Source organism: Panthera pardus, unplaced genomic scaffold (assembly GCF_024362965.1).
Source record: "Panthera pardus isolate Hobbes unplaced genomic scaffold, ASM2436296v1 HiC_scaffold_18, whole genome shotgun sequence".
In the NCBI taxonomy this organism is placed as follows: domain Eukaryota; kingdom Metazoa; phylum Chordata; class Mammalia; order Carnivora; family Felidae; genus Panthera; species Panthera pardus.
In genome coordinates this window covers 16,670,884-16,683,009 of record NW_026526743.1, presented here as the reverse complement: position 1 = coordinate 16,683,009, position 12,126 = coordinate 16,670,884, and the positions used below count along the sequence as shown (strand labels likewise).

The window sequence follows — 12,126 nt, the reverse complement described above, 5'->3', positions numbered from 1 at the left end:
GAGCCCAGCGTCCTCCTACGTCAGTTTCTTCCAGCCTATCAAGTTCTAACACATTCTAAGAAAAAAAACAAACTAGTTTTCGTTTTACTCCTCCCTCCAGGTTTTATGTATATGCTGTCATTTTTTATCTTTTTTATTCATAATTTTCTTGCATCTAATTATGATGGTTTCTTTTCCACTTAATAAAGTCTCTTTAACATTTCTTGCAAGGCTAGTTAAATGCTGAAGTGCTTTTGTTGCATCCACACGACTCCTGAAACAGAATGCTACGGGCACCAGAGATAGTCACAACAAAGTTTATTACAATGAGAGGCAAGGCCGACCGAATGGGACCAATGCTCTTGATAAGAGTGCGGCCCCAAACAGCCCGGGTACAGAATTTTTAAAGCCGATCACATCGTATTATCATTATCTGGGAACAGAACAGAGAAACAGTTCCCAGATGAGTTAGAAACAGTTGTCAGATGAGTCAGAAACAGTTATGGAATGAGGTAATTATTTTAGACTTTCTGCCGCTAAGTGGCAACCAGTGGATCTCCTTGACCTTGTCTTTGATGCTCTTTTCTTTGAGCTTTTGTTTCCTTCATTGGTAAAGCCTGATTCACAAGAGTATGAAGCGTGATTTACAAGAGTAAAAACAAGGCTGTTATCTTTTGACCTTCAGTGTCAGAACAAAGCTGTTATTTTTTAAGCTAAGCGTTAGCCCTACACTACAATTTAACCCTTACACTTTAACTTTTGTTTGTCAGGGAAACTTTTTTTTCCTTTTTCTTTCTTTATTTATTTTGAGAGCGAGAGGGAGAACATGCACATGAGCAGGGGAAGGGCAGAGAGAGAGAGTCGTAGCCAGGCCCTGTGTGTTGTCTGTCAAAGCCCCACTGGGGGCTTGACCTCATGAACTGTGTGACCATGAATGGAGCCAAAATCAAGAGTCAAAGGCTTAACCAGCTGAGCTACCCAGGCACCCCATATCAGGGAAACTCTTTACCTCTCTTTCAAATCTGAATGATCACTTTGCCAGGCAGAATATTTTTGGTTGTTCCTTTTTTCCTTTCAGCACTTTGAATATATGCTATTCCCTTCTGGCCTGCAGAGTTTCTGCTGAAAAATCAGCTGATAGGTTTATTGGGTTTCCCTTGTTCATAACTTTCAGCTTCTCTTGATGCTTTTTAATTTTTTTTTAACATTTATTCATTTTTGAGAGACAGTGTATGAGTGGGGGAGGGGCAGAGAGACAGGGAGAATCCGAAGCAGGCTCCATGGTCTGAGCTATCAGTTCAGAGCCCAATGCAGGGCTTGAACTCACAGACCACGAGATCATGACCTGAGCGGAAGTCAGACGCTTAACTGACTGAGCTACCCAGGCGCCCATTCTTGCTGCTTTTAAAATTCTCTTTATCAGGTGTCTCGGTGGCTTAGTCAGTTAAGATCCAACTTTGGCTCAAGTCATCTCACGGTTTGTGAGTTTGAGCCCTGTGTCAGGCTCTGTGCTGACACCTCGGAGCCTGGAATCTGCTTCAGATTCTCTGTCTCCCTCTCTCTCTGCCTCACCCTTGCTTGCACACATGCATATGCACGTTCTCTCTCTCTCAAAAATAAAAGTAAATAAACATTTAAAAAATTATCTCTTTATCTTTAACCTTTGACATTTTCATTATGTGTCATGGTGTGGAGCTCCTTGGGTTCATCTTTTTTGGTTCTCTTTTTGGTTCTTGAACCTAGATGTCTGTTTCCTTCCTTGTGTTAGGGAAGTTTTCAGTTATTATTTCTTCAAATAAGCTTTCTCTCTTCTTCTGGGACTCCTATAATGTGAACGTTTGTTTTCTTGATGTTATCCAAGAGATTCCTTAAACTTCCTCATTTTTCCCCCATTCTTTTTTTGCTGTTCAGTTGAGTGCTTTCTGTTAGCCTGTCTTCCAGATTGCTGATAGATTCTTCTGCATCTGCCAATCTGTTGATTCCCTCTAGTGTGTTTTTCATTTCACTTATTCTATTCTTCAACTCTGATTAGTTCTTATTTATATTTCCTGTCTTTTTATTGAAGATCTCACTGAGTTCTTCCACTCTTCTCTCCAGCCGGATGAGCATCTTTTTGATCATTACTTTAAATTCTTTTTCAGGCATATTGCTTATCTCCAATTCATTTAGTTCCTTGTATGAGGTTTTGTTTTGTTCTTTCTTTTGGAGCATATTCATCTATCTCCCCATGTTGCTTGACTTTCTGTGTTTGTTTCTATGGATTAGGCAGAACAGCTACTTAAACTTGAAGGAATGGTCTTGTGTATGGTTGTCCCCTTTATAGATTGTGTGTGTTTGGTGACTTTTGCTGGCTGGCTGGAATTGTGGCTTGCATGGGCTTGGGAGTCCCCTCCATGCAGTGAGCATTCTGGCTGAACAGCTAAGGCTGAAGTGGGTGCAGATCAGTGTGGTCCCCGGATGCTCCACACAGCTCTTGTCCAGGCAGGACAGTTAAGGCTAACGTGGGTGCAACCTGGGGTGTCACAAGGCTCTCTGTAGGGAGGGTGTCCTGGCAGGGTGGCTAGAACTGAGGCAGGGTGCAGGCTGGAAGGTCCTGGGGCTTTCTGTGCAGCAGGCATTCTGGCAGAGTAGCTAAAGCTGAAGTGGGTACAGGCTGGGTGGGGGTGGGTCTCGGGGTTCTAAGAACTGAGGGCACCCTGGCAGGACAGTTAAGGCTAAAGTGGGTGCAGCCCAGATGTTCTCAGGGTTCTAAGCACTGAGGGCGTCCTGGCAGGTCAACTAAAACTGAAATGGGTTCAGGCTAGTAAATCCCAGTGTGCTCTGGGCTGGGGGTGCCCTGGTGGGGCAGCTGGAGCTGAGACAGTGTGTGGGCTGGGAGGTCCCTGGGCTCTGTGCAGAGGGTATACTGGCAGGATAGCTGAAGCTGATGTGGGTGTAAACCAGGGTGTTCCAGGACTCTGTACAGACTGTGCCCCAGAGGGGTAGCTGGAGTTAAGGCAAGTCATAGCCCAATGGGGTCTTTGGGCTTTCCATGCAAAATGTGTCCTGGTAGAACAGTTGAAGCTGATGTGGCCACAAGTTGGAGTGTCCCAGGGTTCTCCATACTAAGGACAACCTGGCAGGATAACTGAACCTGAATTAGGTGCAAGCTAGGGTGTCTCACTGTATGCAGCACAGGGTTTGCCCTGGCACAGTGGTGGGAACCAATGCAGGCATGGGCCAGGAGTTCCCAGGGTACACTATGCAGGGGGCACCCTGGCAGGTTGGCCGAATCTAAAGCGAACTCAGGTAGGAGTTTCCAGAGCTCTCTGCCCTGGGGATGCTGTAGGTAAGCCATCTGAGGCAAAAGTGGTGTGGGCCTGCTGTGTCACCTTGGCATGAAGGCTGGAGCTGTAGGGAGCACTAACTGGTGTCCTAGTGTGCATTACTCTGTGGCCACCTTGGTGGAATGGCTGGGGCCAGTGTGGGCTAGGGACCTAGGGCTTACTGAGGTGGCAGGCAGGTAGGGCACTTAGACTGTCCATTAGCTCCTCCCACGTGGGGACAGTTCCAGCAGCATCCTTGCCTTTTGGCAGAATTTTAAGGCTGGACTTTTTATTTGCTAGTTCTTTTAAACCAGGCTTTTTCCCCCCTGTGCCCCAGTACAACTGGGGCTGGTGTGGACTAGGGCACCCAGGGCTCACTGAAGGAGGCTGGCTCTGGTGTCTGGACCCTCCTCCAGTTTTTCAAGGTGGATAGGGGAGTGTAAACCCTATTGCTTTCCAGTCCCTTTGACCCAGAGAGAGTTCCAGAAGATTTTCTACCATTTGTTGGTGTTCTGGGGCTTGCTTTTATAAAGTAGTTACTCTTTTAGTTTTATTTTTTTATTATTATTTTTTTTAAGTTTATTTATTTTTGAGAGAGAGAGACGGAGTGTAAGCAGGGGAGGGGCAGAGAGAGGGAGACATAGAATCCAAAGCAGGCTCCAGGCTCTGAACTTCCAGCACAGAGCCCAACGTGGGGCTTGAACTCACAAGCCGCAAGATCACGACCTGAGCCGAAATTGGACGCTCACCTGACTGAGCCACCCAGGTGCCCCATTACTCTTCTATTTTTTATTATTTTTTTTTTCACAGTGACCAGATGGCATTTATTGATATAGCTCTTGTTTCCCACTGCAGTAAATTTAGTAGAGGAAACAAGACTAAAAATATAGAAACTTCACATCATCCTTGTGTGGGGGCCATTTGAATCTTCTCTATATCATTCCAATTTTAGTATATGTGCTGCCAAAACAAGTACAGCATTTCTCTTAAACTGCAGTTGGATTATCCTGTGTGCAAGGTCAGATGAATCTGTTCACAGGCCCTTCAGTGTTATCCCTTCCCACTGCAGTTCACAGCATCAGGGGTGGGGGTTCCCTTTGTCACCATGTCTCTATCTTATTCTCTTGTGCTGTTCTCTCTGTATTTTGTTGTACAGAATCTGTTTAGTTGTTTCTCAGGTCTTCTTCAGGAGGAATTGCTCTATGATAGGTGTAATTGGGTGTATTCTGTGGAAGGGATGAGTTCAGGGTCTTCTTCCTACCTTGCCATCTTGGACTGGAACCCCTAACTGTGGTTTCTTGACAGTGTCAAGGATAAAACTGCCCTGTTTTACTAGTAATTTTCAGTAATTTAACCCAGGTTTCAGGGTTTTACACTATGTGTGGGACACAGAGTCCTCATCCTCAATGGGGAAAAACTGAGAGCTTTTCCTCTATGGTCATGAACAAGGTAGGGATGTCCACTCTCACTACTGTTATTTAACATAGTACTGGAAGTCCTAACCCCAGAAATCAGACAACAAAAGGAAATAAAAGATCCATATCAACAAGGAAGAAGTAAAACTTTCCCTATTTGCAGATGACATGATACTCTATGTAGAACACCCAAAAGATTCCACACACAAAAAATTGCTAGAACTGTTATACGAGTTCAGCAAAGTTGCAGGATACAAAATCAATGTACAGAAATCTGTTGCATTTTCATACCAATAATGAAGTAGCAGAGAGAGATATCATTAAATTGATCCAATTTATAATTGGACCAAAACCCATAAGATACCTAGGAATAAACCTAAACGAAGTAAATGGTCTATACTCTGAAAACTATAGAACACTGATGAAAGAAATTGAAGATGATGCAAAGAAATGGAAAAACATGCCGTATTCATGTATTGGAAGAACAAATATTGTTAAAATCACCATAATATCCAAAGCAATCTACACCTTTAATGCAATCCCTATTAAAATATCACCAGCATTTTTCACAGAGCTAGAACAAACAATCCTAAAATTTGTGTGGAGCCACAAAAGATCCCAAATAGCCAAAGCAATCTTGAAAAAGAAAAGCAAAGCTGGAGGCATCACAACTCAAGACTTCAAATTATATTACAGGGGTGCCTGGGTGGCTCAGTCAATTAAGCATCTGACTCTTGAATGTGAGTTCAAGCCCTGCATCAGGCTCTGCACTGACAGTGTGGAGCCTGCTTGGGATTCTCCTCTCCCTCTTTCTCTCTTTCTCTCTGTCTGCCTCTCCCCTACTCATGCTCACGTGCGCTCTCTTTGTTGCTCACTCTGTTGCTCACTCTGTCTTAAATAAATAAACTAAGAAAACCCTATCACTAAGCTGTAGTGATCAAGACAGTGTGATATTGGCACAAAAACAGACACATAGATCAATGGAACAGAGTAGAAAAACCAGAAATGAACCCACAACTATATGGTCAATTAACCTTTAACAAAGCAAGAAAGAATATCCAATGGAAAAAAGTCTCTTCACCAAATGGTTTTGGAAAAACTGGATGCCAACATGCAGAAGAATGAAACCAGACCACTTTTTATACCATACACAAAAATAAATTCAAGTGGATGGAAGACATAAATGTGGAACAGGAAAGCATCAAAATCCTGGAGGAGAATACAGGCAGTAACCTCTTTGATGTTGGCCATGGCAACTTCTTCCTTAGATATGTCTCCTGAGGCAAGGGAAACAAACTATCGGGACTTCATCAAAATAAGAAGCTACACAGTGAAGGAAACAATTAACAAAATTGAAAGGCAAGCTTAGGAATGGGAGATGATACTTATAAATGACATATTTGATAAGGGTTTAGTATCCAAAATCCATAAAGAACTTATCAAACTCAACACCCCCCCCCAAAAAAAAAAATCCTGTTAAGAAATGGGCAGAAGACATGAATAGACGTTTTTCCAAAGAGATACAAATGGCTAGCAGACACGTGTAAAGGTGCTCAACATCATTGATCATTAAGGAAATACAAACCTGAAGTATAATGAGATATCACCTCACATCTGTCATAATGGCTAAAGTCAACAACACAGGAAACAACAGGTGTTGGCGAGGATGCAGAGAAAGGGGAACTCTCGTTGGTGAGAATGCAAACTGGGCCAGACACTCTGGAAAACAGTGTAGAGGTTCCTCAAAAAGTTAAAAATAGAACTTCCCTACCATCATCCAGCAGTACACTACTAGATATTTACTCAAAGTGTAGAAAAATACTGATTCGAAGGGATGCATGCATCCTAATGTTTATAGCAGCATTATCAACGTTAACCAAATTATGGAAAGAGCCCAAATGACTATTCACTGATGAATGGATAAAGAAGTGGTGTATGTATACAATGGAATATTACTCGGCCATAAAAAAGAATGGGATGTTTCCTTTTGCAACAACATGGATGCAGCTAGAATGTATCATACTAAGCGAAGTAAGTCTGAGAAAGACAAATGCCATATGATTTGACTTATATGTGGACTTTAAGAAAACAGATGAACATAGGGTATAAAAGAAAAAAGGCTAATCAGAAAACAGACTGTTAACAATAGAGAACAAACTGAGGGTTACTATAGGGGTGGTAGATTGGGGGATGGGTAAATGGGTGATGGGTGTTTTGGGCACTTGTTGTGACGCACACCGGCTGTTGTATATAAGTTATGAGTGACTGAATTCTGTATCTGAAACTGATACTACCCTGTGTGTTACCTAACTGGAATTTAAATAAAAGCTTAAAAAGAAAACAAGCTAAAACCTTAAAACTCTTAGAAGAAAACAAAGGGGATCTCTGTTGCTTAGGTTAGACAATGGTTTCTTTCATGTGACACCAAAAGCACAAACAACCAAAGGAGAAAAAATAACATAAATTGGACTTAATCAAAGTTAAAAACTTTTGATCTTCAAAAGACACCATGAAATAAGTGAAAATATAGCCCACAAAAGGTGCCCAAAATGTGCACATTATATGTTCATTAAAACATTGTATCTTAAAATATATGAGAAATTATTACAGAGCAACAATAAAAAGACAATCAGATTTTTTAAATGAGCATAGAATTTGAATACATATTTTTCTGAAGAAGGAATAGAAATGGTCAATATACACATAAAGGTGTTCATTATCATTTGGGAAATGCAAATCAAAATCAAAATGACATACTGTTTCAAATTCATAAGAATGGCTATAACCTCAAATGGTGGTGATGATGTGGAAAAATTGGAACCTTGACATATTTTTGTCAGAATCGAAAGATGATGCAGTTGTTTTGGAACAGAGTTTAGCAGTTCCTGAAGATGTTAAACATAGAGTTACCAGTTACAATATGACCCAGCAAATCCACTCCTAAGTGTATATATCTAAGAGAAATGAAATGTGTTCCACACAGAAACATGTGCCTGAATGTTCTTAATAGCATTATTTACAGTAACAAAAGTGAAAACAATGCAATGTCCATCAACTAATGAATGGGGAAAAAAGATGTTGTATCCATACAACGGAATGTTTGGCAATATACAGGTATGAAGTACCCATCCATGCTAAACATAAATGAACCTTGAAACATTATACTATGTATAATATGAAAGAAGCCAGCCAGAATAGACCACATATTATATAATTTAATTTATACAAAATGTCTATCTAGAATAGGCAGTTTTATAGACAGAATAGATTAGTTGTTGTCAGGGTCTGGGGAAATGAGAATGGAAGTAATTGCTAATGCATATGGGGTTTGTTTTTGGATAATGAAATACTCTAAAATCAGATAGTGGTAATGATTGCACACCTCTGTGAATATAATAAAAACCTATAGCTTGTATTTTTAAAAGGATGAATTTATGGGGCACCTGGATAGCTCATTCAGTTAAGTGTCCAACTCTTGATTTCAACTCAGGTCATGATCTCACAGTTAGTGGGTTCGAGCATGCTGTCAGAGCAGAGCCTGCTTGGCAATCTCTCTCTCCTTCTCTCTGCCCCTTTCCCACTTGCTCTCTCTCAAAACAAATAAATTTTTTTAAAAAAGGGATGAGTTTATGAAATGTGAATTATATATCAATAAAGCTGTTAGAAAAAGAAACTAATACAAGAAAGATGTTAGACCTAATAGGGGTGGAGAATGGTTGTAGTGGTGGTTAAATTCACAGACCTGTTTGCTGATCAATTAAGTGTTAATGTGTATAAGGCATTGAGCACATACTTTGCACTTGATGAAATTATTTGTTGTACAGGTACTTTTTCAAACCATCTTTAGTCTGACATTGGGAGACAGGATGATGTTAGGCAGGATAAAAGAGAGCTGCTGCCTCCAGAATTCCTGAGTTCAGCTAAGGCCATGATTCCATGCAACAGGCTGTTGTTTTCTGCTAGAGAATGCTTTGGATTTGTTCCTTGGTTACTGGGTGAGGGTAATGTCACTTTCTGTGGCCTGGATGAAACCTATGCTTTGGATTCAGAATGCTTCTTGCACATGAATGTGAGAATGCGCCAGGGAAGCACCTGAGGTATTTAGTGTGTTGAGACCTGGGGGGAAGAGGCAGATCTTAGTCGTGGAAAGTGTTTTTTCAAGGAATTGGCCTACAAAGATCACCATTTCCAGGCCTGAGGGCCCCATCAGTGTCCTTCAGGTGGGTACTACTTAGATAAATTTGCATCAGGGTTCCCTAGGCTGTAAAAGATGAGCCATTCAGGCCAGGTCAGAGAACCCTAACAACATCATGGGGATTGGATACTGCCTTAGCATAAATTAATTCTTCTACATTTCTGTTATCTGGAATTAGGGAAGGGATGAGATTGTTTAAACTTCTGAAGATCTTTTTATGGAAAGAGCCTAAATGTCCATCAACTGATGAATGGATAAAGAATTGTGGTTTAGATACACAATGGAATACTACGTGGCAATGAGAAAGAATGAAATATGGCCTCTTGTAGCAACGTGGATGGAACTGGAGAGTGTTAGGCTAAGTGAAATAAGTCATACGGAGAAAGACAGATACCATATGTTTTCACTCTTATGTGGATCCTGAGAAACTTAACAGAAGACCATGGGGGAGGGGAAGAAAAAAAAAAAGAGGTTAGAGAAGGAGGGAGCCAAAACATAATAGACTCTTAAAAACTGAGAACAAACTGAGGGTTGATGGGGAGTGGGATGCAGGGGAGGGTGGGTGATGGGTATTGAGGAGGGCACCTGTTGGGATGAGCACTGGGTGTTGCATGGAAACCAATTTGACAATAAATTTCATATTTATAAAAAAACAAAAAAACTTCTGAAGATCTTCTCAGTATATAAGTTGGGGTGTGGAAGGGACCAGGTGCCATGAAAAGGGGAAGAAATACTTCACTTAGTCATTTAGAAGTAGGCCTCTTTTCATGGTTTCCTTTCCCCTCCCCTGTCTTCTCAGGACTGCACTTCTCCATGAGAAGAAGCCAGAGGAGGACTCATAAATTGAAATTCTAAGCCATGCCTTGTGTGAGTTCATGTTTCTTCTTCCCCTTTATATCAAACAATCACTGTTTTTTGGGATATGAATATTCAGTATCCTTATCTCCAGACTTTCTGCTTTACTGAGTGCTCTCCTGCTCACTCCCCTTCTAGTGAATGATGAGAATGGGTCCCAGGTGTTTCTCAATTGCCCCCCACTTCTCTAACAATATTTTAGGGATACATTTGCAAATCAGGAAATGTATTTGAGGAAAGCATAAAGCCTCTCCAGTCAGGATGTGGTTTGATGAGATGGTACTACACATGAAAAATTTGGTCTTTCTCATTGACCTGAATGTTCTGATTAAGACGGAAATTGGTGTTAGTCTCAGAATGTGGTGAGTTCTAATCTGTGATTTTAAGATTGGTAATGTGATCAAATGTAGGATTGAGGACAGAGAGAGAATTGTGTAAGGGAATACTTCAGTGATTAATACCATTGACAGGGTCCATTTTGAATTAAATAGTATGTAGAAGCCAAGGGCCACATCTGTGTGAGTGTAGCTCATCTTTCATTAGCTTTCTGTTGCTCATAATAAGCAGAAGTGTACAGTGAGCAATGATAAGTGGTAAATATGATCAGCCAGATGATTAAATGATTGAGAATTTCAGAAACAGAGCTGTGAAGATCGTTAGAGGAAGAGTGCAAACTACTGCAAAATATGAAAATGATGACAATCTTAATATGGAATATTACATAGTCTAAAAATGTTATCTATGAAAGGATTTTCCAGGGCTAGGAAGAAAGAATATTATTACGAAATTATTCTGAAACTTGACTTAGAAAGAAATTCTGAAATTATATATAAATCTTATTTTCTAAGGTAAACATTTTAAAAGACATTTTGGAATGTGCCCATCAGGTTTATTTTTTCTTTTGTCTTCCTCCTCCTCTCCTTCCAGCCCTCTCTTTTTCCCTCTCTTCTTTTCTTTCTGTTTTCATTCTTTAAAGGGAAAGGGGAGGAAGGAACTTTGAGTTTATTCGAGGATTTGCATGTGTTATGTGCTAGCATACATTATTCTATTTAATCAGAAAACTGTACTTACCTGGGTTTTGTTCATTCCCATTGCTATTCCCAAGAGGCTATGAATAAGAGTAAGTAATAGGAATGTTCAGAATTGTTGAAATACTCTGTATTTCACACTCACTTCCTTTCTATTACTTACCCACACTGATTTTCTCTTCCTCTCATTACTTGTGTGTGTGTGTGTGTGTGTGTGTGTGTGTGTGTGTGTTCCTCTCAATTACTTCTAAAAAAACTTTCTTTATTTTGCCATTAACACTTGGACTTGTCATTTCAGAGGTTGGTGTTGTTCAAGGATGTGGCCATAGACTTCTCTCAGGAGGAGTGGGAATGCCTGGACTTGGAACAGAAGGATTTGTACAGAGATGTGATGTTGGAAAACTATAACAATCTGGTCTCACTGGGTAAGTTTGGTCCCAATAATTCAACTTCAATCTTCGTGAAATTCAGGAAATGTCTTAAGTACCTAGATGAATTTCAGATCCCTGTTCCCAACTAAGTAATTTATTGCTTATAGACTTTAAAATGGGCAGCTCCATTGAGTACCTTAATCATCTCTATTCTTCAGATAATCTTCCTGTGAATCTTTCTGTATTCTTCAGACGTTCTTCCTTTATGAACAAGGGTTCAATTTTATTTTGGATGAGCAGAGTATAACCATATCTATTTCCATTCTTATAAGCAGGATTTTCCATTTCTAAGACAGATGTACTTTCCTTATTGAAACAAGGGAAAGAGCCCTGGAAGGTTGTACAGGATGTGACAAGAAGTCAGAGTTCAGGTGAGTAAGAGATGGTCAAACAAGGGGAGGCCATTGTGGAGAACAGTCAAATCGCTTAATTCATTGGCTACAACTTTGAGATATTAGCTGAACAGTTCTCCTCAAAGATCAAACCAAGGCATGTGGAGTAAAAGCTTGAACGCTGGAAGGTAAAACTGTTTTAGCATCAGTTACCAAAGGAAACCCCTTTTTTTACCCGAATTACCACTTCCTTGCTTTTCTTTCATATTCACCTATATTTTCAAACAGGGAAAAGCCTTCCTTCTTCTCCTGTGATAACAATTTTACCTGTATTTTTGATCCAGTGAAACCTGTATGAGCCTTTATCTAACAAATATTTTTTTAAAATACCCTCTATGGTCTAAGTTTTGAGTGAACAAGAAAAACTCCCTATCCCCATCCCTAGGAAAGATCTGTTCTTTCCTAGCAGAAGAGATAGTTACAAATAAGAATGTAGAAGGAAGGAGTGATAAGTGTTATGAAGTAAAACAAAAAGCGGAGGAGAATAATGGTGTAATGGGAGGAGGTGTTTTATAGAGGGTGGTCA

At 40.4% G+C, this 12,126-nt stretch overlaps 1 protein-coding gene and 1 non-coding gene across 5 annotated transcripts in view; one reads left to right on the top strand and one right to left on the bottom strand.

Annotated features, from left to right (window-relative positions):
• LOC128772479 (zinc finger protein 345-like) overlaps positions 1 to 12,126 on the top strand; it is a 66,985-nt gene that overhangs the window by 35,955 nt on the left and 18,904 nt on the right. Inside the window, exons 2-5 of one of the 4 annotated variants that reach the window (XM_053906357.1) lie at positions 3,883 to 4,050; positions 9,694 to 9,761; positions 11,076 to 11,202; positions 11,481 to 11,579. In XM_053906357.1, coding sequence (XP_053762332.1) covers positions 9,753 to 9,761; positions 11,076 to 11,202; positions 11,481 to 11,579 — 235 coding nt within the window. In that variant the 5' untranslated portion in view covers positions 3,883 to 4,050; positions 9,694 to 9,752. The remainder of the gene's footprint in view (positions 1 to 3,882; positions 4,051 to 9,693; positions 9,762 to 11,075; positions 11,203 to 11,480; positions 11,580 to 12,126) is intronic. The other 3 variants (XM_053906358.1, XM_053906356.1, XM_053906359.1) reach the window with 3 other exon arrangements.
• On the bottom strand, positions 4,154 to 4,260 carry LOC128778121 (U6 spliceosomal RNA). The gene has a single exon (XR_008423495.1). It is a non-coding gene; the product is annotated as a U6 spliceosomal RNA (small nuclear RNA).